The sequence below is a fragment of the Camelina sativa genome, chromosome 19, assembly GCF_030686135.1.
Source record: "Camelina sativa cultivar CO46 ecotype springtype chromosome 19, ASM3068613v1".
Taxonomy (NCBI): Eukaryota; Viridiplantae; Streptophyta; class Magnoliopsida; order Brassicales; family Brassicaceae; genus Camelina; species Camelina sativa.
In genome coordinates, this window is record NC_141898.1 from 1,231,539 (window position 1) to 1,254,616 (window position 23,078).

The 23,078-nt window shown below is 37.5% G+C and overlaps 6 protein-coding genes, 1 long non-coding RNA gene and 1 pseudogene across 14 annotated transcripts; 2 read left to right on the forward strand and 6 right to left on the reverse strand.

The window, feature by feature from the left end:
- Positions 1-868: 868 nt before the first annotated feature.
- LOC104763955 (putative metallophosphoesterase At3g03305) lies at positions 869-4,066 on the reverse strand. Its single transcript, XM_010487369.3, has 4 exons — positions 3,546-4,066; positions 3,019-3,260; positions 1,303-2,868; positions 869-1,194 (listed from the first exon to the last, which is right to left on the reverse strand). Exons 1-4 carry the CDS (start codon positions 3,847-3,849, stop codon positions 1,078-1,080), a joined length of 2,229 nt encoding a protein of 742 aa, XP_010485671.2. The 5' UTR covers positions 3,850-4,066; the 3' UTR covers positions 869-1,077.
- Positions 4,067-4,672: 606 nt separating this feature from the next.
- On the reverse strand, positions 4,673-8,197 carry LOC104763956 (phospholipase A(1) LCAT3). Its single transcript, XM_010487370.3, has 11 exons — positions 7,584-8,197; positions 7,177-7,268; positions 6,748-6,875; positions 6,524-6,659; positions 6,364-6,415; positions 6,177-6,277; positions 5,832-6,017; positions 5,571-5,728; positions 5,407-5,461; positions 5,183-5,236; positions 4,673-5,055 (listed from the first exon to the last, which is right to left on the reverse strand). The coding sequence occupies exons 1-11, from the start codon at positions 7,801-7,803 to the stop codon at positions 4,891-4,893; spliced, it is 1,347 nt and encodes a 448-aa protein (XP_010485672.2). The 5' UTR covers positions 7,804-8,197; the 3' UTR covers positions 4,673-4,890.
- Positions 8,198-8,210: 13 nt separating this feature from the next.
- LOC104763957 (uncharacterized) lies at positions 8,211-9,261 on the reverse strand. Its single transcript, XR_763708.2, has 3 exons — positions 8,897-9,261; positions 8,748-8,790; positions 8,211-8,568 (listed from the first exon to the last, which is right to left on the reverse strand). It is a non-coding gene; the product is annotated as an uncharacterized LOC104763957 (long non-coding RNA).
- A 285-nt stretch (positions 9,262-9,546) lies between these two features.
- On the forward strand, positions 9,547-11,312 carry LOC104763959 (uncharacterized). The gene is made up of 8 exons (XM_019241419.2): positions 9,547-9,911; positions 9,990-10,117; positions 10,205-10,265; positions 10,354-10,402; positions 10,529-10,583; positions 10,673-10,760; positions 10,867-10,985; positions 11,082-11,312. Exons 1-7 carry the CDS (start codon positions 9,740-9,742, stop codon positions 10,881-10,883), a joined length of 570 nt encoding a protein of 189 aa, XP_019096964.1. The 5' UTR covers positions 9,547-9,739; the 3' UTR covers positions 10,884-10,985; positions 11,082-11,312.
- Positions 11,161-14,037, reverse strand: LOC104763960 (uncharacterized; annotated as a pseudogene). The gene is made up of 12 exons (XR_015590716.1): positions 13,882-14,037; positions 13,722-13,777; positions 13,592-13,625; positions 13,410-13,508; positions 13,169-13,318; positions 13,026-13,064; positions 12,813-12,905; positions 12,351-12,449; positions 12,033-12,134; positions 11,753-11,836; positions 11,611-11,676; positions 11,161-11,437 (listed from the first exon to the last, which is right to left on the reverse strand). The product of XR_015590716.1 is annotated as an uncharacterized LOC104763960 (transcript).
- A 539-nt stretch (positions 14,038-14,576) lies between these two features.
- LOC104763961 (uncharacterized) lies at positions 14,577-17,291 on the reverse strand. Of its 4 annotated transcripts, none has more exons than XR_015590717.1 (12): positions 17,039-17,291; positions 16,878-16,933; positions 16,761-16,794; positions 16,568-16,666; positions 16,328-16,476; positions 16,159-16,197; positions 15,916-16,008; positions 15,584-15,682; positions 15,302-15,422; positions 15,067-15,150; positions 14,925-14,990; positions 14,577-14,809 (listed from the first exon to the last, which is right to left on the reverse strand). XR_015590717.1 is itself a non-coding variant. In XM_010487372.3 (12 exons), exons 1-12 carry the CDS (start codon positions 17,112-17,114, stop codon positions 14,720-14,722), a joined length of 987 nt encoding a protein of 328 aa, XP_010485674.1. In that variant the 5' UTR covers positions 17,115-17,291; the 3' UTR covers positions 14,577-14,719. The 4 variants fall into 4 exon arrangements, 2 of the variants coding, with proteins under 2 accessions (XP_010485674.1, XP_010485675.1); XR_015590718.1 differs by having other exon boundaries at positions 16,883-16,933; positions 17,039-17,165; XM_010487372.3 differs by having other exon boundaries at positions 15,302-15,403.
- LOC104763962 (U1 snRNP-associated protein usp106) lies at positions 17,270-21,236 on the forward strand. 4 transcript variants are annotated; one of them, XR_015590714.1, is made up of 14 exons: positions 17,328-17,556; positions 17,917-17,969; positions 18,277-18,445; positions 18,625-18,688; positions 18,855-18,934; positions 19,030-19,177; positions 19,465-19,526; positions 19,613-19,675; positions 19,968-20,026; positions 20,164-20,204; positions 20,354-20,435; positions 20,517-20,551; positions 20,645-20,875; positions 20,964-21,236. XR_015590714.1 is itself a non-coding variant. In XM_010487375.3 (13 exons), exons 1-13 carry the CDS (start codon positions 17,410-17,412, stop codon positions 20,980-20,982), a joined length of 1,212 nt encoding a protein of 403 aa, XP_010485677.1. In that variant the 5' UTR covers positions 17,270-17,409; the 3' UTR covers positions 20,983-21,236. The 4 variants fall into 4 exon arrangements, 2 of the variants coding, with proteins under 2 accessions (XP_010485677.1, XP_087357000.1); XR_015590715.1 differs by having other exon boundaries at positions 20,167-20,204; XM_010487375.3 differs by lacking the exon at positions 20,164-20,204 and having other exon boundaries at positions 17,270-17,556.
- A 208-nt stretch (positions 21,237-21,444) lies between these two features.
- Positions 21,445-21,954, reverse strand: LOC104763963 (uncharacterized). Its single transcript, XM_010487376.3, has one exon. The coding sequence runs from the start codon at positions 21,805-21,807 to the stop codon at positions 21,589-21,591; it is 219 nt and encodes a 72-aa protein (XP_010485678.1). The 5' UTR covers positions 21,808-21,954; the 3' UTR covers positions 21,445-21,588.
- Positions 21,955-23,078: the final 1,124 nt, after the last annotated feature.

Below are 23,078 nucleotides of genomic sequence, written 5' to 3' on the forward strand. Positions count from 1 at the left end.
TTGAAGGATGCTCTCGGGAAAACCTAGGAAGGAATTATTCGCAAAGTACCATCTGGCTCTCTACTCTCTAGTGTTCTTTCCTAGTTATCATTTGATGGATTTACTTTGCACCCGCTAGAAGAAAACTTCACAATGGAGCGATCTCAACTTGGATAACAATATTTCTACGGTTAGTAACATATATACTTTATAATATACCAAGTACTGCAAATAGTCTAGGAGTTTCTTTTTATCTCAACTACTGCTCTTTGGTTCCGAGTCTTGTTCCTCTTCCTGAATAAGACGCAAAAATAGACTCTGTGTCCCTTGTTCTCGCATGAGACTTTATGCAGTATGTTCCTTCTGCTTTGTCTTGGTCTTTTCTGACTGTGTGTGTCTTGTTCTCGCATGACAGAATTCATGTATGTTCTTTCTTAACCTTTTGTCATGGTCTTTCTATTTTTATTCTTGTGTTAGCTTATGCTGTGTGATGAAACATGTGCACTTCTCTATTCATATGTTAAATGTTTCAACTATAATTTTTTTACAATATAGTCTCGTTGCATTACAAAGCAGTTGATGTAATGTGTGTGTATGTATGCGGTTTCTTTTGGATTCATATCATGACTGAACCGGACTCGTTATCATAATCTCACACACACACATACATTCATTTTTGGGTTCAGCAAAACCAAATTACTGATGGAATCTTAGTGGACCAAAAAAGACTGATATGAAGTAAATCAAATATTATTCCAAAGCAAAATCCGATATGATTCATGATACATAGTGCTAGAAGAAAACACATTGCACTTGCAGCTTGTTAAAAATACTCTTCCTATCTGATGGATACTCGTAAACTTTGATAGATAGTGCTAGAAGAAAACACTTTGCTAAAGACATATTTAATTAGTCCAATGGTAGTTGTTGAGCCACTTATAATGGAATCTGATTCTCAAATTCGGGTTTTCCCAATTGTACTCTATAATAATGTCCCAACTCTATCAAACAACACATTACAAAAATGCAACAAAATCCCTAAAAATCAAATCACTCTCATAACTCACCATTAGTTCCACAGAGCGTTCTTTTCAAATCTCATGGAACTTGATGTGTTTTCCAGATAACATAGAGTAGCAACAAAGGAACTACAAGGCTGTAACCTGGATAATGAACCACATTCATCTCATATGCTCTAGCTATAGCCCAGCAATTCTGTTATGTCAAAAAAACAATTACTTTCATTAGTGATTGCAGATATAATAAAACAACAAAACGGATGACAATTGCAAAGCAGAAAACAAACTATAGACGTAGTAGTACCTTGAAATGTTTCCAATATAGAGCCAACGAAGCCACCAAGAGCGATTTTCGAAACAGTCTTCTGTTAGAGAATAGCAGCGACCGGCGTTGTGATCTCTTCTTCCTTCCCCAGTCATGGACATGGTCATCCTCTTTCTTGCCAGAGACGGTTCGAATGTGATCTTTGTACATTTCTCTCTCGGCAACCAGACAACACACAACCACGACACTGGGGATAACAACAAATATCACATGTGGTATCACCAGAACCATTACATCGGGTTGTCCAATGTATTCATGTTTCTTATCTGCGCCTGAGCTACTGACCACCCATCCCATAATAGTCATGTATGTTCTGTTCCCCGAATCAGTAAACACTTCACCAGAGAACCAAGGAAAGAATATGAGATACAACAGGTATGCCGTGTAACCGAACCATACCACAGGCATTCTGCAGAGGTCTTGGAGAATCCACAGTACAAGTGTAATTGGTCCCTTCTTCGCAATGAACTTCTTGAGAGTGTACTGCTTCTTGAAAACTATGATCATGCATTTGGGGACAAGAAATACGAGTAACAGCATATATAAAGCAGACCAAAGAATCGGGTAATATAATGCCGCATATTGGCATCCCATGACACGAAACTCATTCCATGTCCATGAGACTTTAGAGCTTAGACCATTGATAGAAAATGGTCGCATTTCTGATAAAGTTAATCTGCCTCTGATATCAGTGACTTCTATCTGCAGCCAAAATCTATCAGGTAAGGGATCTTCAAAGGCCCTATAATTCCATGGAACTGAAAAGAATGTTGCCCCGGAAGAAGTGTCACCTCCTTGTTTTCTCATTGGAGCTTCCATGACCAGATTATCAAATCCAGGGCTCGAGTCATAAACTCTAGCTACAACTTCCACAACGAGGGAATGAGAAAACACAATGGCTCTTATTGTGTCATAGGATGATGAGATCATATGTTGGCATTCATATTTGTGACGTGCAAAGGATGTTGACATAAAACGTGAATCTAACGGAAAGGTCGGTAATATGATAATCTTCTGAGATTTTGACTTGAAGTCAAGATCAACGTATGAAACATGGCCCCTATCAATGGCCATGATCCGCATTGCCCTGTTTTTTCTCCAGTCACCCATCTCCCATTCCCAGAAGTCTGCAGCTGGCAAGGCTCCAAATGAGCAGTTGGAAGTAATTTCAGCACTACTCTGCCTCATATTCAGCTGAAACAAGTCATTATCTGATAAACTGATACCACCAGAGTGATGATGTCTTTTAAGATTCTTGCCAAACTTTGAGTGTAGATGGCCACACAAATAAGCTGAGATGGAGTGCTTCAGAAAAACATCTTTAAGGCTCTTTTGAGAACGTGACAGCGCTGTGAATGACAACGGGAAATGCCCAAACGATATTTTTGCCACAGGTTTTGCTGACTGGTTATCCCATTGCGATAGGTGTGAGTCGAGTGAGCTCAAAAGCTCATCAGTTGGATGCCCAAAGAGATTTGTTGGGCCACGTAATCCAATATGCATTGTGGTGTCAACACCGACAAACAGATGCTTACGTTCGCTAGTCTGTATAATAACAAAACACAGAACCGTTAGCACAATGTAATAGATAACCTTCATCTCAAATGCAAATCAGTCCTTCACCAACCCAAACTTAAAACAATCAATGATCTCAACCAAAACAATAGACCAAGCTGGGAGAGAGTAACCACCAACCTCAACAGTAATGGCGTTAACATTTTCTTTCCTTCCCATCTGTCCATTGATGCTATACTTGGAGAAGAAATCAGTAGATGAACCAACAGCGGGAACACCAAAGTTGTCATGGTTACCCCTAAGATCATAGAATATGCTCTTATTCAGCCCACTTCTTTTGACAACATCTTGCATCACACTCTCGTATTCTAACCACTCATCTTCATTTAGCTTCATTGTTAACATGTCTTTGCTTTTCCCATCTGATTAACCAAATTAAGAACAAGAATCAACCAGCTATATATCTAGTACAGATGAGAGGTTTATAAGTACGGGATATAGCAATATCTAACCACAATGGTTCCCAAAGCTAAAGTTTTAATTTTTAGGGGGAAAGATCGAACTCAAATCAATAAAGCTTCAGACTTGCATATAAGAAGCATAAGTAAAACCTAAGAACCCAGGAAAAAAACATCATCAAACGAACCATACCAAACGAGAGATCCACAAATTCGAACGTATAGGTGAATCAGGAGAGAGATATAAACCTGTGAGATCACCGGTGATTAGGACGAGAGAAGGGTTGATCAGAGACAGAGCAGGACCAACAATGTTTTTGAAATCAATGGCTCTTTCGGGATGATGAACACTGAAATGGAGATCGGAAAGCTGAACAACCCAAATCAAGTCTTGCCCAGTTCTCGCTTCAATCACTCTTCTTCCAGGTTCGTCAATCGAACCAGAGACCCTCGTACTAAACGAGATTAGCAGAAGGAGAGTCGTAAACGAGATTCTTCTCCGATGAGAAACTGTTTTGCTTCTGAGCTTATCGTCGTCGCCGATAGATTCCATCAGCTCTGTTTATCCGCGAATCAGTAGCATTAGCAGCTGAATCTCTCAATTTTTCGAACTGCAATGCTCCAACCCAACCCCCAAAAAAAAAAAAAAAGTCTACATTTTTATTAGTTTCTTAATTCGTCGTTTCTTTTGCCTTTGTTTTCTTTATTAAGATGTTTAATTAAGGCAAATAAATAATTAATTTCATTATATTATCTTCTTTCTTCTTTGCAACTACTTACTTATGAAAGAATGGTAATATAAAAAACATGTGAGAGTGTCAAAAGTTAAAACAAAAAAAAATATTGGTAAGGATGGATTTACAAACGGATGAAACAGAGTCATTTTGCATGTTTAGGCAAAGAAGATGACTTGGGGTAGAAGTAGAACATATGCAGGTGGTTCAATTTGTTCTTGGCAGGATGATTTTGGACAATGTTGTTCTCAGAAAATCAGTTGGTGAAACAAACAAAAAAAAAGGCAAAAGGTTATGATTGATGATTCCATTAGCAGTGTTTTGTTATGATGTTAAAAACAAAGGTCACTTGAACAAGATCAGGAGCTGCTAAGGGGATGTCTTGTGTCGTTAAATGACTAATCTTTAAACGTTTTATTAAAAAAAAAAGAGATCAACAGAGTAATTTTGAATGTTTAGTTGGTGGAACAAAAAGGAAGGCAAAAGGTATATGATTAATGCATGATTCCATTAGCAGTGTTTTGTAATGAGGATAAAACAAAGGTCATTTGAACAAAATCAGGAGCTGCTAAAGGATGCCCTGTTGTTGAATGACTAGTCTTGAAACGTTTTACTTGTTGTCCCCACTACATTATAGAAAAATAATGTAATAAGAATTCCATATCCTTTCTTTTTACGTACTACAATTCCATGCACAAACATGTCATAACTTACAATAGCATATCAATTTGATTACAATCACACTTTTTTTTTTTTTTGGGACAAAGACAATCATCACACTCTAATAATAAGAAGTTCTTTATTATTGAACTATTCAAACAAGATCCTTAATAAGTAAGCCTACCTACTAGGCTTTGGATTTAGCCAGAATCAACAACTTTGCGAGTTCTTAACTGTTCCCGTTTAGCCTTCTTAGACTCTACTCCTAACCATTGTTGGATCAGCTCAAATACTCTTTTATCACGGAGAAGCCCACGATGGCTACCGGAAACTCCTACGCTTGCAACTGCTTTAAACTGAGCAGCCTGCAAAGAAAGGTTAGAAGAAACGTATGGGTTTTGTTAAGGGATCCAAACAAGTGACAACAGAACCAGTAACAGATTCGCTTAACCAAAACCGAGAAACTCAGAGATGAACAAGAAAGTAGCTTACTGCAGCTGATTCGGCAGGTACAGTTCCATCTCCATCCACATATGTATACTCAGGCTGAAACAAGATTCAAAGATGCAGAGACTCTCAAATCAAACATGAAAGTATAATAGTAACTGAAAGAATGCCAAGAGATAACAAATCCAAGGTGGGATAGAGAAACGCAAGTTTTTCGATTTTTTACAAGGGATCTAACTACTCTTCTCAAGAAGAGTCATTTCACTCACCATAGTTTGACATATTTCAGACAAATCTTCAATCGGAGAAGTCTCTGTGCCATAACTGTAGCAGGAAAAAAATACAGCTTTTTTAACGTGGTGAAAAAGTTAGAATCGACCAACCAACAAAAAATCTCAGGCAATAGAGACACTATGATAGTTCTGGTGCATACCAAACATCCAAGGGTGTATCAAGTGACACTCCATAAATGTTATAGAAGGAAACTCCATCAGGAAGTTGAGCTTTGTTGAGAATTTCTCTTGTACTAGCAGCCCAGTCGAGGATAGCAAAGTTAAAGGGTAAAGCTATCTTATTCCCACCGTAGCTTAGCTACAATACATAATTTAGATGTTTGATTATATCTCCAGTGACCAAAATAACATCTCAAGCCAATGCACACGAGAAAAAAAAGGTGAGTGCGTTGATTTGATACCTCATTATTTTTCAGTGCATTGTTGAATAGATCAATACTCTCGATTAGGCCAAAAGATTCCAGTTCTGCAGAAGTATCATCGTCGTTTTCAGATTTCTTCTTACGCCAAACTCGAATCTCTGGTTGCTTTTTCCACTTAAAATCAGGATTTCCCATCATCTCATATATAGATGGGCACTCAACCAACTAAAACCAAAAAAAGAAAGAAAAAAAAACAGATTCATCATCAGTCTAAAATAAGAGTTTCATGGACCCTGAAGAGCTCAAATCTCACAAAAAATCTAAATGCTTTGGTGTAACTCAAACAATATATGCCAGAACCCCAAAACTTTGAGGGTATATTACCAGTTGGTGCATCGTCCACCGTGACACAAAAAAGAAACTTTCTAACCCTTCCACAAATTGCACTCCAGTCAAGAGTGAATCATTGATGCACCCTGGTGCTCCTGTCAACAAAATTTTAAGTCATTACCTATGAAATCGGCTATTTCTGTTATGAACAACTTTTTGCAAAAGAGATAATTCGTTTCACCTTGGAAAGGCGTTGCAATTGTAATCCATTTATTTACATACTTGGAAAAAGCCTGCCAACAAGAAAAACAGAGACTCACTCATTATCCTGTTTGAATAGGGGACTCTCTAAACATCAGCTAGAAGCTGTCGAACATCATATTAATTGGTGATTATAATACCTCCGGATGAAGATACATGAAACATGAAACCATAAGTCCTCCCATCGAATGGGATATGATAGTGATTTTTCGGCCCCCTGAACATTTATAAGCAGTTTCCAGTTTCTTCTTCAGACCTAGTATAAGTAGATCGATCCTGCAAGAATGACACAAGCAAAAACATCTAAAAAACTCTTGGGAACTACAATATCAGGTGAGACAGAAGTAAAGGTTTAGAAAATCACCTATTGCTTTGGCGGAAATCGTAACCATATCCGAATAACGTAGTCCCCTTCTTATAACCGCATCCAACCAACATTTCTATCATATCGTGGAAGTGGTAAACCTCCGTCAAGTGAAAAAGCTTCACAAACTAGAAAAGCAAAGTTCGTGATATCAGAGATATAACAGGTAAACGAGCTAACTCCAAATTTAGAAAGATGAAACAACCGAAAAAATGAAGTCAGGGTAACCAAAAAAAAATACAATTCCAGCAAAACAGACACTGAGGTTAGACATCAAGAAAGAACAACTTACTACAGACAAAAATGGTCGCACATAATGACATAAAGTTTCCCTTTAACTTATCCTCACTCCTAAACCTTAAGAACTACATAGAAGTAGCCATTGTACCGAGTAACAAGCAATTTTAAGGAGTGAAAGACCGATCTTACCCAGGAGGGATCTAGAATGTCAATTGCATAGAGTCCATGGTCATCATCAGGGACCACGATTTCAATATTCTCATCCAACGGCTCTGTATAACCTGCCAACCAAAAAAAAGAAATAAACACACATTAATCTAAAGTTCGAAATCATCTGATTTATAAGATAAACTGATAATTTAAAGAGTAAAGTCATAAGATAAACTGCTAATCTAAAATCATAAGATGATCTGATTCATAACTCACTTTTCTTTAACTCATAAGGTAATCTAAAAGTCCATGACTTCAAACTTAATCTAAGTTGGAAATCATCTCTCTCTCTCTGATCAAAGCTCAAATAAAGACTGCTAAAATAAAAAGTATAAAGCAAGACTCAAATTTTACAAGGAAAAGTGCAAAAAGAGAGTTGAGATTACCAGTTTTGGGATTATAGAGAGACCAGACGCTCTGCTTAAAGGCAAGGTTGGCCAAAAAAATCCGAACCCAAACGCGGATTTGAGATTTTGAACCATTCTTCATAGAATGCAGAATTGAGCCTCCGATACCAGAAACTAGAAGCACTGGATCACGATCCGCCACCTCGCCGACGTTTTCGTCGCCGTAGGTTCCCCAGCACGGACACGGAATCCAGTCCATCAAAGCGGGTCGTTCGGTAGACCCGAGAGAATATTATTTAGTTCGGATCTTTCAACAGAGGTCAGGAGAAACATGGTTAGCAGTGGTGGGGCTTATCAGATGTATATACTCTAGTCAGATCACTGAGAATATGCCATGTGTGTGACTGTGACACTCTCCACGAGAACCTTCACGTCTCTCCTTCTAGAAACCTTACACGGCACCGTTTTGAAAACGAGGTCTACACCAACACCATTGACTGTGTGACACTCACGAAAAAGGTTCTAGTAAGAGAATTTAGCCATAAATGCCATTTAAAAAAAAAAGTTGTTAGAAATGCCAGTTTATAATTTTTCTTACGAGAATTGTCATTTTTTATTTTTGTAGCATAAATAAAAAGATAAATTTACCCTTATAAAAAAAATGAGAAAAAAACTAACTATTAATTATTTGATATAAGATTTTACAGTTTCTGCGGTAGACAATATTAACTATGGACATAAATTTATTTTTCATAAAAAAGTGTGTCTACAATTTATGTCCTATATTTATAGTCCATAATTTAATACTTAAATTAACTTTTGTTGTTATCTTTTTATTTATGTCATCTTAAACATATTTCTCTTTCAATATACAAACTTTAGTAGTGTGGACATTTTTTTTTTGTTAGCAGTGGACACAAATCGTCAGACCAAACCTTGAGTGTGGTCCACTCAAGAGTTGAAGGACATAATAATGGTGGACAAAAACTTTGACTGCAGGATGTGGTCCACTGGATTTGCAGACCTGCAGTGTGGACGCGTTTTTAGTTAGCAATGGACACAAAACACATACCAAACGGATATGGTCCAATTCAAGAGAAAGAAAGACATGATAGTGGTGGACAAAAATCTGGTAGGCTAGATCTGGTCCACCAGACACCGGATCATGCAGTGTAGACAAGTTTGATAGTGGTGGACAAAAACCTGGTTGGCTGGATATGGCCCACTGGACACCGGATTTGCAGACCTGCAGTGTGGACAAGTTTTATTGCTACCAATGGACACAAAACGCATGACCAAACAGATATAGTCCACTCAAGAGAACAAGAGACATAATAGGGATGGACAAAAACCTGGTCGAATGGATATGGTCCACCGGATCTGCAGACATACAATTTTGCTTATCAATTGTTGGATATAAAAACTCTGGAACTAGACCTAGCGGTTTTGCCTACTACGGAGGAGGCAAGCGGATCAAACGGAGGTCTCGACTCTGGAACTCGCCTCAAATATTTTGTCGGCCACGACGGACGGAGGCGGAGCAGTCGGAGGATTCGACCATAGTAGAACTGACTGCATGATGAATTCATCATTGCATACAGGAAAACTCAGAGAAGTGGAAAAATCATATGACAATTTGATATTGAAGAAGAAGAAGATGAAGAGTCGTAAAAAGAGAAAAATTGAGAATTATGAAGAGAGAGAAAGAGTTTTGTTCGTTTATATCTGAAAAACAAAGAAAAAATTAATAAAAAAGATGAAGGGTATAATGGTTATTTGACAATAGATGTGTGACAGGCAGGAGAATAGAAAGGAAAAAATGGCATTGGTGATAAAATCTGTTACTGTGCACGACAGATCTGATAATATTCTCCTCTAGTAACCTTACGCCAGGGAAACGACAACGTTTGGAAAACGCGGTCAAAGTCTTATTAACAGTTTCGAATTTTTTGTAATAACATCTTGTAATATTTACAAACTTTAGAGTATTTACAAGGAGAATGAACTATTTCCTCCTGCAAATTATCATATCTAGCTAGATAGAGGATGAACTTTGACACGGAGATCACTTTGGCGAATTAAGGTTATACACAAAGATGAAGCCTCAATTAAGGTTATTATAACGAATTTTACTTAATTAAGGGTAGTTTAAAGAAGAGGCGTATCGATTCACTTTGGCGTTTTTGTTGACGAAAATGGAGCAACCAACATCGCCGGGAACAAAGTCGGTGAATCTCCGAGAATGTATGGAATCACTTCTGCGTTTTACTCTGCTCTCCCACTTAGACGAAACCGTTCCAAGTTTTGATCTTGATCTGACCAGAGACTTTTGCCTTCATCTCCTTGAGGAAGATACAGATTCTACTGGTAAGTTCTGCTAATTATGGAACTGGAATGATAAAGAGACATAACTGAAATTTCTTAAAAAAAAATTTCAATTAACAGAAAAACCAGCGGTGTATAAGCTTCTAGCAAGGGCTCTGTCTGAATGTCTAGCTTCGGAGGGTGATAAAAATTCTAACTTGGAGAAATACAGCAAACTGTTTCATGGCGTGGGACATGACTTAGTACATGTATGTAAACTTTGAAATATATGCATTAAAACAGTGGGAAAAAGTTAGTTAAATTTTTTGGTGAAATGAAAAGATTCATTCTTTCAGATGTTGAAGAAGGTCAACTTTGAGCTTCATGTCCAAGAGCCTTACTTCACTCAATTGAAAGGTACATTTTCTGTTTACTTAGAGTGCAGTAGACATTTTTAATTTGCTCCATCTCGTTTTTTTATTTCCGGGTGTCTCTCATTCGCCAGATGGTCTGAAAACTATTGAAGGAAGATGTGCAGTGGGAGACTACATGAGGTCTGATGTTTTAATCTTTTTGTTGATGAACCATCACATTCATATCTTGTTCTTGCCAATTCCGGGTTTGGACTTCAAAAAATTTCTACGTTACTAAGCTTTATGTTTCCTCCTTTGTACTCTCAGGATTAGTTCAGGAGCTTTTATATTGTTCAATAAATGCTTGCTGCTTGAAGTTCAGGTAGTCCACTAATTGTTGTATCTCTGTCAATTCTTCCTTGTGAGGTCAAACACTATACATCTCCTTATTAAACATTTTGATGAGGGCAGGACGTTCACCATTATACTTCATTCTCAGATATGCTGAGATTGGAGGGTCTTGCCAAAGTTCTTCCTGGTGTTGAGAGTATAGAAGAAGGTTTGAAGATATTTACCTATTGCTACTTAAAACAACATAAAACATTTAGAAAGCATCTCTTTTGCTATGTGGGCGTTTCTAACCTGAATGATGTTTATATCTGCAGGTGTTAAAGTTTACTGAAACTTTTACTCTGAAGAGAAAGAAAGATTGAACGGTGTTGTAGCCATTCGTGTTGCAAAACCAGCTAATCAGCCTTATGCAGCTTTGGCAGGAGTATTGTCTGTGAGTTTCTTTCTGGCAGCAATTCAAACCCCAAAAGCTTTCATTAGTTTTCAATGCATGCCTCATATAGCTTTCTTTTCGGTTCTTCATTTGTAGGACCTGAAGTCCACTGGGATCAGAAGTCTATTGGATGACTATACAGACGCAATTACCTTATAGCTCCATTTGAATTCACTTTGAGTGCAAAAAAAACTTGGATGTTGTAAAACCAACGTGGATGTTGTATGTATCTTAAATACAGAAGATGACCATCGTTTCTTACTTATTGAGCAACTCACAAGGCAACAATTGCTAGTTATTTAACAATCAAACAGACGCTAACATAAACATCAACTACATGTACGGCTTCCAAATAACCAGTTTCAGTTTGTTTTAGTCTTCTCCCCGAACAGTAAATTCCATGAGTATGTGTTGCCTTTCTTTTCGGCGACCTCCACCCGCTTCCCTCCGACCTGCAAGTCATTCATTTTCGTCAAAAAAGTTGCCTTTAACGGATAAGTAATTGCCTCTGTTCTATATTGCAATTCTCCAAGTCAAAATGTTTTCTGTCAAATGTTAATAGAAAACAAAACGAGATCTGATACCAGTAACTTCTGAAAAAAGAAAAAACGGATGAACTAAGTACCTTGTCCATGAGCCAGAAGCCAAGTGAAGGCATGTACTGCACTAGATATATCACGAGTAGTACCGGCTGATAAAGAGCGAAAATAAGCTTATATATCTGCATCTAAACCGAGTGTAACATATACAATTTGACAAAGAAGTACCTGATGTGAAATCCAAGCTTCTTTCAAGTTATGAGATGCAGCGATTATAGTCAGTTCTGCACATCGTTCAGATGACACACGCTTCTGTGTGGCAAAAGGAAATTCATGTATTAGAAGCTTGAATGGAAATAATAAGAGAAAGGATTCGGATAGAAGATCCTAATGTTGAAAAGGACAAGGATTCCATGTGTCTAGAAGACTATAGTGGTTAACAGAAATGCAGAAGTAATACAACCAGATGACAACTTAACCAAAAAATCATCATAATCAGTTAACCAACCTCAGGAGACTTCTTGTCTTCCGAAGTTGATGTTCCTGTTCCATTAGACGTTTCTATTGGACCAGGACAAACGACGGTAACCTTGATTCCCTTCTGACAAAACTGAAACCATGCAAACATACTGTAAGTTGTTATAATACTTTATGGTGCTATTTTTTCAGTAATTAGTAGTAACAAATAGTGTAAAAGAAAAAAATCGGATTAGCAAATAATTTTATAAATAATTGACATAGCTGTGAGTTTTCTATTGCGACTTTCAATAGTCATTTGCTGCCAAATAATTAGCAAGGTTCACAGTTTCTTTAACTTTCAACATACCTCAGAGCGCAAGCTGTGGAAGTAGCCGTGCAGAGCATGTTTTGAAGCAGAATATATAGCCTGTCCAGGTGATGGTACCTTTCCTGCAGCACTGCTTATCTGTAGATTGACATGAATTATTAATCATGACATTTAACCCAAGGAAATAGACAATTAACACATACAAGAATAGCTAGTCATAGCTTGACTTCTCAAGATGTGTTAAAATCATTTATAATTTAGCTAGCAGGCGATAATATAATAACCCAAAAGAAACCCTTAAGCTGTCTAGATAGCCTAAAGCCTCAAAATTAAAATATAGTATTTAGTTAAGATTTGATAGTGTGATTCTAACCTTAAAGTAACATATAAAAAGGTAATATATATCCATATAAATAAAATATGATATATATCTCAACCCTTCAACATACACACAAACATAAGGCACTAAACAAAAACTATCCCCCGTTAGTCACCACGTACCACAACAAAATGACCGCCTCCTTGGTTTAGCATGTGAGCAGCTACCAACTTTGTAAGAGTTATGGTCCCAAAGACATTCACATCGAATGTAGTCTGCACACAAAAGCCAGTGATTAACCATAAAAACCATACTTATCATCGTAGTACAGGCTAAGAAATCTCTGGCAATCAAAAATAATCTTGCCAATGGATTTTACGCAATTAATTTAGTACCTTGAGAGTTTCCTCAGTTGCATCCGATGCCTTGGATTTCTGCAAGAAAAAGTTATAATGATGACACGCCCTTAAACTATAGCTTGAACTAAAAAAAATCTGTAGCCTAAGACTCTCTATTGAGTAGATTACAAAACATTTACCGGACGCTCATAGGCAGCATTGTGAACCAAATAATCAACACCAGCCCCAGGAAAAAGCGACACAGCTTGCTCTACAACATGTTTGAGAGACTCTTCGCCGCTAGCTAAATCTAAAGGCAAAAACCTTTACATCTTCTGGTGCATATTTACCTAGAAGAATACACAGAGTCAGTTCCCATCAAGTATCAACAAGAAAAGCTCAGAGTTCAAAAGCAGAGACCTTTCCTTTATTCATTAGTACCTTTGAGCTCACTCTTAACCCGTTCCAATTCAGCTTTATTCCTCGCTGAGAGAATAAGCTTGGCATCCAAATTTGCAAACTGTTTAGCAAGAATTTCCCCTGTATCCACCAATCATAAACATTAGCCACATTAAAAGGATTCGAGAAATCTATTAACAGATAATCCTAAAAACAGAAGTTACCAATTCCACGGCTAGCCCCTGTGATCCATACAACCTGAACAAAACCACAAAACCTCTTAAACTGAAATAACTCGAAAACACAAATCATTCCAACTAAATTTCCATTTTTTTCGTATATGAATCCTAATACCTTGCCTTCAATGGCTTCGCGTTTCACATGCTTCTTCGAAATCAGGGTGAAATCTCCTACAGAAAGCAAAAAGATCAATCCTTTTCTACAGAATCTATAACCAGAAGAAACGAAAAAAAAGAGTTAACAATGCATTAGAACGCATCAGAGTTATTATTACCATCGGCGAATGCGAATTTGAAGAGCAGACCGATGAGAAGAAGGAGTCCGAGAGAGAGACAGATTAGACTCAGCATTTTTCTCGGATTGAGTAACGGCGACGCGACGAACAAAGAGAGTCCAAAATTTTCATCCAAATAGTGGGTCATGTCAACGGAAATAAATAAAGGGGGTAAATAATAAAACTGTTGATATTAAGGGACCTATATGCAATTAATCTTAAATACGTAAATCTTCTTCTTACATTACATCCAAATATCCCATGCACAAAATTGTGTCTATCAACTTCGATAAAAAAAAAACCCGAAGATGGATGCTATAAGCCTATAAGGAAGCAGCTTGATGTGCTCATGGGAGCAAACCAAAACGGCGACGTTCAGGAGGTGAACCGCAAATACTATGTGCATTGCAGGTGAAGAGAAGGAAAGATTGAACGGTGTTGTAGCCATTCGTGTTGCAAAACCAGCTAACCAGTATTGTTTCTTTTGGCAGCAAGTCAAACCCCAAAAGCTTTCATTAGTCTTCAATGCATGTCTCGGATGACTATACAGCCGCAATTACCTCCTAGCTCCATTTGAATTCACTTTTGAGCGCAAAAGAAAACTACAAATGGCGGCGGTACCAACTACCAAGGTCAAGGTGTTCGATATCTTTAAACTTTGGATGTTGTCAACCCCAACGTGGATGTTGTGTGTATTTTAAATACAGAAGATCACCATTGTTTCTTACTTATTGAGCAACTCACAGGACAACAAATTGCTAGTTTTTTTTTACAATCAAACAGACGCTAACATAAACACCAACTACATATACACCTTTTAAATAAGTAATAACCAGTTTCAGTTTGTTTTAGACTTCTCCCCGAACAGTAATTTCCATGAGTATGTGTTGCCTTTCTTTTCGGCGACCTCCACACGCTTCCCTCCGACCTACAAGTCATTCATTTTCGTCAAAAATGTTTCTTGAAGGAAGCATGGATTTAAAAAAAAACGAGATCTGATACCAGTAACTTCTGAAAAAAGAAAAAACGGATGAACTAAGTACCTTGTCCATGAGCCAGAAGCCAAGGGAAGGCATGTACTGCACTATATACATCACGAGCAATACCGGCTGATAAAGAGCGAGAATAAGCTTATATATCTGCATCTAAACCGAGTGTAACATATGCAATTTGACAAAGAAGTACCTGATGTGTAATCCAAGCTTCCTTCAAGTTATGAGATGCAGCGATGATAGTCAGTTCTGCACATCGTTCAGATGACACATGCTTCTGTGGAGCAAAAAAAAATTCATGTATTAGATGCTTGAATGGAAATAATAAGAGAAAGGATTCTATGTGTCTACAAGACTATAGTGATTAACGGAAATAAAACCAGATGACAACTTAACCAACAAATCACAATCATGATCAGTTAACCAACCTCAGGAGACTTCTTGTCTTCCGAAGTCGATGCTCCTGTACCATTCGAGGTTTCTATTGGACCAGGACAAACGACGGTAAACTTGATTCCCTTCTGACAGAACTGAAACCATGCACAGATACTGTAAGCTGTTAGTAACAAGGAGTGTAAAAGAAAAAATCAAATTAGCAAATAATTTTATAAACAATCTGGGACAGCTGTGAGATTTCTATTGAGACTTTCAACAGTCATTTGCTGCAAAATAATTAGCAAGAACCACAGTTTCTTTAACTTTCAACATACCTCAGAACGCAAACTGTGGAAGTAGCCGTGCAGAGCATGTTTTGAAGCAGAATATATAGCCTGTCCAGATGATGGTACCTTTCCTGCAGCACTGCTTATCTATAGATTGACATGAACTATTAATCATGAGATATAACCTAAAGGAAATAGACAATTAACACATACAAGAATAGCTAATCATAACTTGACTTCTCAAGATGTGTATATGGTAAAATAATTATAATTGAGCTAGCGTGCGATAAAGGAAACTATGATATATATCTCAATCTTTCAACATATCCACAAACATAAGGCACTAAACAAAAACTATCCCCTGGTTAGTCACAACGTACCACAACAAAATGACCGCCTCCTTGGTTTAGCATAAGAGGAGCTACCAACTTTGTAAGAGTTATCGTCCCAAAGACATTAACATTGAATGTAGTCTGCACACAAAGTCATTGATTAACCATATGTCAACAAGAAAAAACACTGAAAAAACCATACTTATCATAGTACAGGCTAAGAAATCTCTGGCAATCAAAACACTAATGAAAATTATCTTGCCTATGGATTTTACACAATTAATGTAGTACCTTGAGAATTTCCTCAGTTGCATCCGTTGCCTTGGATTTCTGACAAGAAAAAGTTATGATGATGACACGCTCTTAACAACTGAAATAATAGCTTGAACAAAACAATTCTCTAGCCTAAGACTCTCTATTGAGTAGATAGATACAAAACATTAGCAAGGAAATTACCTACCGGACGCTCATAGGCAGCATTGTGAACCATATAATCAACACCTGCCTCCGGAAAAAGCGAAACTGCTTGCTCTACAACATGTTTGAGCGACTCTTCGCCACTAGCTAAATCTAAAGGCAAAACCTTTACATCTTCCGGTGCATATTTACCTAGAATAATACACAAGAGTCAGTTCCCATCAAGTGTTAACAAGAAAGCTCAGAGTTCAAAAGCGGAGATCTTTCCTATATTCATTAGTACCTTTGAGTTCACTCTTAACCCGTTCCAGTTCAGCTTTATTCCTAGCGGAGAGAATAAGCTTGGCATCTAAACTTGCAAACTGTTTAGCAAGAACTTCCCCTGTATCCACCAGTCATAAACATGAACACTAAGTAGCCACAATAAAAGGACTCGAGAAAATATCTTCACAGATAACCCTAAAAACAGGAGTTACCAATTCCACGGCTGGCCCCTGTGATCCATACAACCTGAACAAAACCACAAAATCTCTTATATTAGTGCTCAGAAACTGAAATAATTCGAAAACTCAAACCACTCCCACTAAATTTACCTTGCCTTCAATGGCTTCGCGCTTGACATGCTTCTTCGAAATCAGGGTGAAATCTCCTACAGAAAGCAAAAAGATCAATCCTTTATTACAGAATCTATAACCAGAAGAAACGAAAAAGAGTTGCACATTGCATTAGAACTCATCATCAGAGTTATTAATACCATCAGCGAATGCGAATTTGAAGAGCAGACCAAGAAGAAGAAGGAGTCCGAGAGAGACGAACAATAGAGTCAGCATTTTTCTCAGATTGAGGCAACGGCGAAGATCAAACAAGAGGTCCAAAAATTTTATCCAAATAGTGGGTCCGAAAAATATGACAACGGAAATAAATAAAGGGGGTAAATAATAAAACTGTTGATATTAAGGGACCTATATGAAATTAATCTTAAAATACGTAAATCTTTACATTACAACATCCAATGCGCACAATTGATATTATTATCATCTTCGATCAAAAAAAAAAAAAAAACCCCAAATCTCTCTCTGTTGGGGGTGGGGAGTAAAAAAGTATCATCAGAAACGAAGAGCGGAGATGGATGCGATAAGGAAGCAGCTTGATGTGCTCATGGGAGCAAACCGAAACGGCGACGTTCAGGAGGTGAACCGCAAATACTATGACCGCGATGTGTGCCGTCTTTACTTGTCTGGTCTATGCCCTCACGATCTCTTTCAATTGACGGCACGTTTCGTATCTCTCTCTATACATACATCTTCGATGAATCCCCATATGTTATTTTATTACTGCTTTTACTAGAAGAAACTCTTTGAGAAAGAAAAGAAAAAAAAAAACCCTAATTTCACTTTTGAGCTGATCTGATTCTTTTGTGTTTCTGCGTTAGCTCGAGTTGATTACTGGTATTATAGTTATATTTGATATAGTATTTTAGTAATCTTGAGCACTCCATTATTGGTTTAGTTAACACCAACAGTTTCCAGTTTCGTATCTTCTTGGTGGCTTTACTAACTCAATTGTCCTTCTTTAAACTTTGGATGTTTGAGTAATTATTGATGCTCCTTTTCACGTTTCTGTTGTTTTCAGAAAATGGATATGGGACCTTGCCCAAAGGTGCACTCTTTGCAGCTTAGGAAAGAGTATCCTTTTGTTTTAAGTATTTATCTTCTTCTTGTTACCACGAAGGCCGGCTTTGTCATTTTCAGATTAACTACTTTCATGGCTTCTCTACCGATGAATCTGGTATCTGAACACCGTTATTCCTGGTTTTGTTTAGATACTTTTACTAAATGGCTAGTGTATATGAGATTAGCTTTCCACCTTGAATATCGTGTTCCCGGCAGATTCGTTACCAAAAGAAGTCGGTGTCACTGGTATATTTAATTTAATTCTACAGTGGCTTCTTGTTTCTCTTTTCACTTCTGTGTTACTTTAACTCGCCCTAAGATATCGAGAAGCAAGGGCAAAAGGTGTTGATAACTACGACAGGGAATTGGAAGATGCCATAGACAGGCTTATCGTTGAGTGTGATAGGAAGATTGCTAGAGCCCTTAAGCGTCTTCAAGAAGAGGACGCCAAAGCTGCCATTGCCATTTCTGTCTCTGAAGTCACTCAGGTTTTCATTTGATTTTGAAATTTGGTTTATGTGTCTTTTAAGTTTGCTATGCTCAGGTTTGTTAAATCACTTACATCGTTTTAACTGCTGCAGTCACTCAGGTTATCATTTGATTTATGTGTCTTCTAAGTTTGCTACACTGAGGTTTGTTAAATCACTTACATCGTTTTTAACTGCAGTCACCTGAAATTCTCGAGTTATCAGAGAAAATCAAAGAGAAAATGAAGGAAGCAGATCTGCACGGTAAAAATTAAAAGAATATGACTTTGCTGTTTCGGCTTTTGAATCTCTTTTTGTTTTGCAAAGGATTGTTGTACTGTCAATTAAGAGTGTCTACTGGTTTGCTTATGTACAAATCGATGATCTCTGGTGTTATGATGTCTTTAAATGTTATTATGTCTCTTTGCAGATCTTGAAGGCAAAATGGATCTTAAGATTAGAGCTCTTGAGTTAGTCGAAGAAATGAGGACCAAGAGAGCTGACCAACAGGTGACCTTGCTTTCACTATTTGTTTCATAAGCATTTTTGCTTTTTAACTTTCACCTGTGGCAACTGGAAAATCCTGTGTCTTGTTTTTCGTGTAGGCAGTACTGCTGTTGGAAGCCTTCAACAAAGATAGAGCATCCTTGCCACAGCCTGTTCCAGCTCAACCACCATCTTCCGTATTACCTCCACCTGATCCTCGCACTCAAGAAATGATAAATGAGAAACTGAAGAAGGCGGAAGATCTTGGTAAGGGAAATAACCCTAATATGTCTATGGTCATCTTAATTTAAAGCTCATTAAGTAGCCATTTGTAGTGGAATATTGAAACTGCTAAAATATCCACGGTCTAGTGTTCCCTGCCGGATGGGAATTTCCGCTGGCTGATCTAAGATTTCTTGACCTATAAATTGCGTAAATTGTAGATACGTAAGATGAGGAAATATCTTCCCTTTGTATGTTACTATACCTATGTTAAGGAATCGCTGGACTTGCCAGAGTTTGAAAATAGAGTGTATGGTTAATTGATTTCTTAGGTGAACAAGGAATGGTTGATGAAGCACAGAAAGCACTGGAAGAGGCTGAAGCTCTTAAGAAGGTGTATTCTCTTGCTTAAGCTCGTTTTCTTTTCCCCCTACTTTTATTAGTGACTCATGACTGTTGTTGGGCCTATATCTGTTTCAGCTTACAGTTAGACGAGAACCTGCAGCAGATTCAACAAAGTACACTGCTGTTGATGTGCGCATTGTAAGTTAATATCATTCTTCCCAATGAGGCCCTCAAGATTCCTTATATATTTATCAGTTTTTTCTAGTGAAAGGACCGTTGAATTGAGTATGATAACAATCATATTTTAACCTTTAGGTAAAGAGTAATATTTAATTTGGGTAGACCCGTTTGTTTTCTTCCATAAAAGTATCATTTGGGACAGAAGTATGAAGATTTTGATTTCTTTCATAAAAGTATTATTTGGGACATAAGTATAACATCTTCTTATCCGCCTGCTTAATGTGTTTAAACATTGGTTTCATCTTCTCAGACAGACCAAAAGTTGCGACTATGTGACATATGTGGAGCATTCTTGAGCGTCTATGACAGGTTAATTTCCTTGCTCAAACTTTCTGCGTTATTGTTTCCCTTTTCGATTGAAAGAGAAAAAAGCTAGAAATAGATTCTTGAGTTGCAAGTGGTTCAACTTTTTTGACTCCGGCTATTGTACCTCCTCCTTTCACCAGCAGGCTTTTTGGGCAGGATTACTTTTGCAGCTATAATAAATGTGCGTTCTTTTCTTGATTTTATTGTGCTTGAAGGATCATACTAGTAGAGATTAACTAATGGAGTTTTAACGTTAAGCTGTTTTAAAATGCTATCATGAAATGATTTAGCATTTGGTTATGCTAATTGAGTTTTTTTGTGATGCTACAGTGATCGTCGTTTAGCTGATCATTTTGGTGGGAAGCTTCATTTAGGATACATGCTAGTCCGGGAAAAATTAGCAGAGCTTCTGGTAAACTAATAGCATAGTCTACTCTTTTTTGATGATGGATGAAAGCTTTATGTTCTTATATTTCTCCTCGTTTTCTTTCAGGATGAGAAGACCAATTCCCGCAAGGAAAGCCAAAGGTTAGGTTTTAGTTGTAGCTTCTATTTTCATTGTTTTTTACGGTTCTGGATCTTTGAAAGTGACTTAATGATGAAACTGAAAACCATTCTCAGGTCAAAGGAACGGAACAGTAAGGAGAGGGAATCAAGTAAAGACCGAGAGAAAGAGCGAGGAACTAGTCGTGAGCGTCGAAGAGATTATGATCGCAGGAGTAGAGAGCGAGATAGGCACCATGACCGTGATCGTGAACAAGACAGAGACTATGATCGGTCATCAAGAAGCAGACGTAGGTCACGCTCACGGTCCAGGTCCAGAGACAGACCAAGGGACTATGATCGCCACAGGTAATAAAACCAGAGTCATGGTTTGGTTTTATCCCTAACGAACTCAATATCTTTCTTACAAATGACTATGTCAAAATTCTCTGTGCAGGCGACACAACCGTTACTAGATCGGTCGTGCTGTTTAACAGGGTGTACAAGTTACACAAATGGTTTTAGGATCATCACCGAAACTTTTTTTGCCTGCATGTATGTTTTTAAAGTTTGGTAGATCAGCTTTCAGAAAAATTTCTTATCTTTTTCTGCTACCACCTACTAAAAGACTTCAAAAACGCTGAATGTTTTTATATGACTAGTTAGCTCTCTTTCATCTGAGAGGCGTGTATTACTACAACACCATTATGGAATGTTTTTTTTTCTTTTCTTTTTCTTTCACCAAATCAAACAAAACTATCTACCACGCAAATGCTTGATTCCGAAACTATCTATATACCTCGACAAAAAGAGGCTAGATTGCAAATTATATGATTTTTGGAGTTACTTTGTTACCTCAATTGAAATTTGTAAACTTAAATTAGTCTCGATTATTTCAGTTAAAAAATTTTCTTCTCGTCTCGATATTGAATAACAACTTTTAAAATTGAAAGCGGGGATTTTATTTATTTTTTCACGTACATTACTTGGAAAAAAGAAAGATAAGATACAAAATGATTTAGAAACATATAATATAGTAAATTACTCAAAAGTCATAAAGTGAGATCATGAAGTCATCATAATCATATGGGAATGGAACGAGAGACTTTGGGGTAAACATGGGTGGCCGGATGACCCATAATGCGGCGACCCTTTGCGTGTTTAAAGATATAAACCAATGCTCCGACAGGCCATTCCACTATTCCAGCTGCTACAAACGCCACAAGCCCTAACGTCGGTCCTACCACTTTGCATCTACAAGGGTTTCCGCCCGTTCCGCACTGCACGCATATCGGAATCATCGTTGGTAAAAAAGTTGATCAAAGCGATGAAATGTTTGTGGATGTTATAGGGATATGATGTATGGAATATGAGTAGAAGTAGAAGTGGAAGATTAAGGAGAGTTGGATTGTGATGTTTATATAGAGACTCAAGCGAATCATTTCACTCTCTTGTTAAATTCTTCTTCTTGTTTTATATCTTAATATTTGCTCTTAAATACGTAGGGTCGGTCCTTACTTATTCTTATTTTTCACTTCAACACGTGTTGTGTTCGAGAGCTGTACATGTGGTTTTGAGGTGGATACGTGGTTTCTTCTCTCTTTATTTAACTCAGTCATCGTTCGCAAAAGATGATTGGTAACCAAGTTGTTGATGACATCTGTAATATTTTCGGGGTTCTTCACCCAATGCACATTACATAGGTGTAATCTAGGGTCAAGTATAGCAAGACCAAAAAGAGATGGGCCTAAAGTAGGCCGGAGTCAAAATCAACCGGACCAATCCATATATCATTTATCAAGTCTACCAAAATAGTTTAGTTGAACTTATCAAAACTAAAGACTTTTTCAAACCGAAGAACTTTACCACCAAAAAATTGTAATGTGTATGATCTGGTCTCCACCAAATACATATAGGTGATGTATAGGTATGACGCTGAGTAGATTGTACATGCACATGCGTGGTGTTTATATATATCAACTTTATTGTTGTTTCCAAGTCTTGATTTTAGAAGACATTTCTCCATCAATCATCAGCATGATCATGATGAAAGCCAAACCTCTGATTCTAGTCTTATCCTCCATGTTTGTCGTGTTACATTGTCTCACTAATCAAGCTACTTCTGATTCGACCGTGGAACATACCGCAATTACAACTCAGCCACCGGCTCAAGACTCTTGCGTTAATTCGTGTGCTCAGCCACCGCCTCCGTTGCCACCACGAAAGACTTACTGCAGTAGGTCGTCTTCATCTCGACCTCCGCCGAAATACATGTACGTGACCGGTGTGCCTGGGGAACTCTACCGAACCGAGCCAGATTACCAATGGGGCTATTATTCTAGTGCAAACCAGAATTCGGTTAAGCATCTCTTGGTTATTGTAATTGTGGCCGGGTTTGGAGTACTTATAAATTTTTGAAAACAAAAAATGCTATTAGGTGTGTAAGCAATCTTTATGTGTACTGTGAGAATTATTAATTTATTATATATATTATTCTCTAATTTGTTGGGTAAATTGTAAAATTGTTCTTTTAACCGAAGCACAGATATATAATGTAAAGTTTTAAAAAACA

Excerpts from the sequence above, each read along its gene's own strand:
- LOC104763961 (XM_010487372.3), bottom strand. The coding sequence starts at position 17,114 with ATGCTGACTCTATTGTTCGTCTCTCTCGGACTCCTTCTTCTTCTTGGT. Across the intron at positions 16,667-16,760 it reads AGGGGCCAGCCGTGGAATTG|GGGAAGTTCTTGCTAAACAG; the intron begins GTAACTCCTGTT and ends TGGTGGATACAG. Across the intron at positions 16,477-16,567 it reads GGTTAAGAGTGAACTCAAAG|GTAAATATGCACCGGAAGAT; the intron begins GTACTAATGAAT and ends GTATTATTCTAG.
- LOC104763955 (XM_010487369.3), bottom strand. The coding sequence starts at position 3,849 with ATGGAATCTATCGGCGACGACGATAAGCTCAGAAGCAAAACAGTTTCT. Across the intron at positions 3,261-3,545 it reads AATCACCGGTGATCTCACAG|ATGGGAAAAGCAAAGACATG; the intron begins GTTTATATCTCT and ends TTGGTTAATCAG. Across the intron at positions 2,869-3,018 it reads TTAACGCCATTACTGTTGAG|ACTAGCGAACGTAAGCATCT; the intron begins GTTGGTGGTTAC and ends GTTATTATACAG.
- LOC104763956 (XM_010487370.3), bottom strand. The coding sequence starts at position 7,803 with ATGGACTGGATTCCGTGTCCGTGCTGGGGAACCTACGGCGACGAAAAC. Across the intron at positions 7,269-7,583 it reads TCTCTATAATCCCAAAACTG|GTTATACAGAGCCGTTGGAT; the intron begins GTAATCTCAACT and ends TTTGGTTGGCAG. Across the intron at positions 6,876-7,176 it reads ACATTCTAGATCCCTCCTGG|TTTGTGAAGCTTTTTCACTT; the intron begins GTAAGATCGGTC and ends TTGCTTTTCTAG.
- LOC104763963 (XM_010487376.3), bottom strand. The coding sequence starts at position 21,807 with ATGATTCCGATATGCGTGCAGTGCGGAACGGGCGGAAACCCTTGTAGA.
- LOC104763959 (XM_019241419.2), top strand. The coding sequence starts at position 9,740 with ATGGAGCAACCAACATCGCCGGGAACAAAGTCGGTGAATCTCCGAGAA. Across the intron at positions 9,912-9,989 it reads GGAAGATACAGATTCTACTG|AAAAACCAGCGGTGTATAAG; the intron begins GTAAGTTCTGCT and ends TTCAATTAACAG. Across the intron at positions 10,118-10,204 it reads TGGGACATGACTTAGTACAT|ATGTTGAAGAAGGTCAACTT; the intron begins GTATGTAAACTT and ends TCATTCTTTCAG.
- LOC104763962 (XM_010487375.3), top strand. The coding sequence starts at position 17,410 with ATGGATGCGATAAGGAAGCAGCTTGATGTGCTCATGGGAGCAAACCGA. Across the intron at positions 18,935-19,029 it reads CCAAGAGAGCTGACCAACAG|GCAGTACTGCTGTTGGAAGC; the intron begins GTGACCTTGCTT and ends TTTTTCGTGTAG. Across the intron at positions 19,178-19,464 it reads GAAGAAGGCGGAAGATCTTG|GTGAACAAGGAATGGTTGAT; the intron begins GTAAGGGAAATA and ends TTGATTTCTTAG.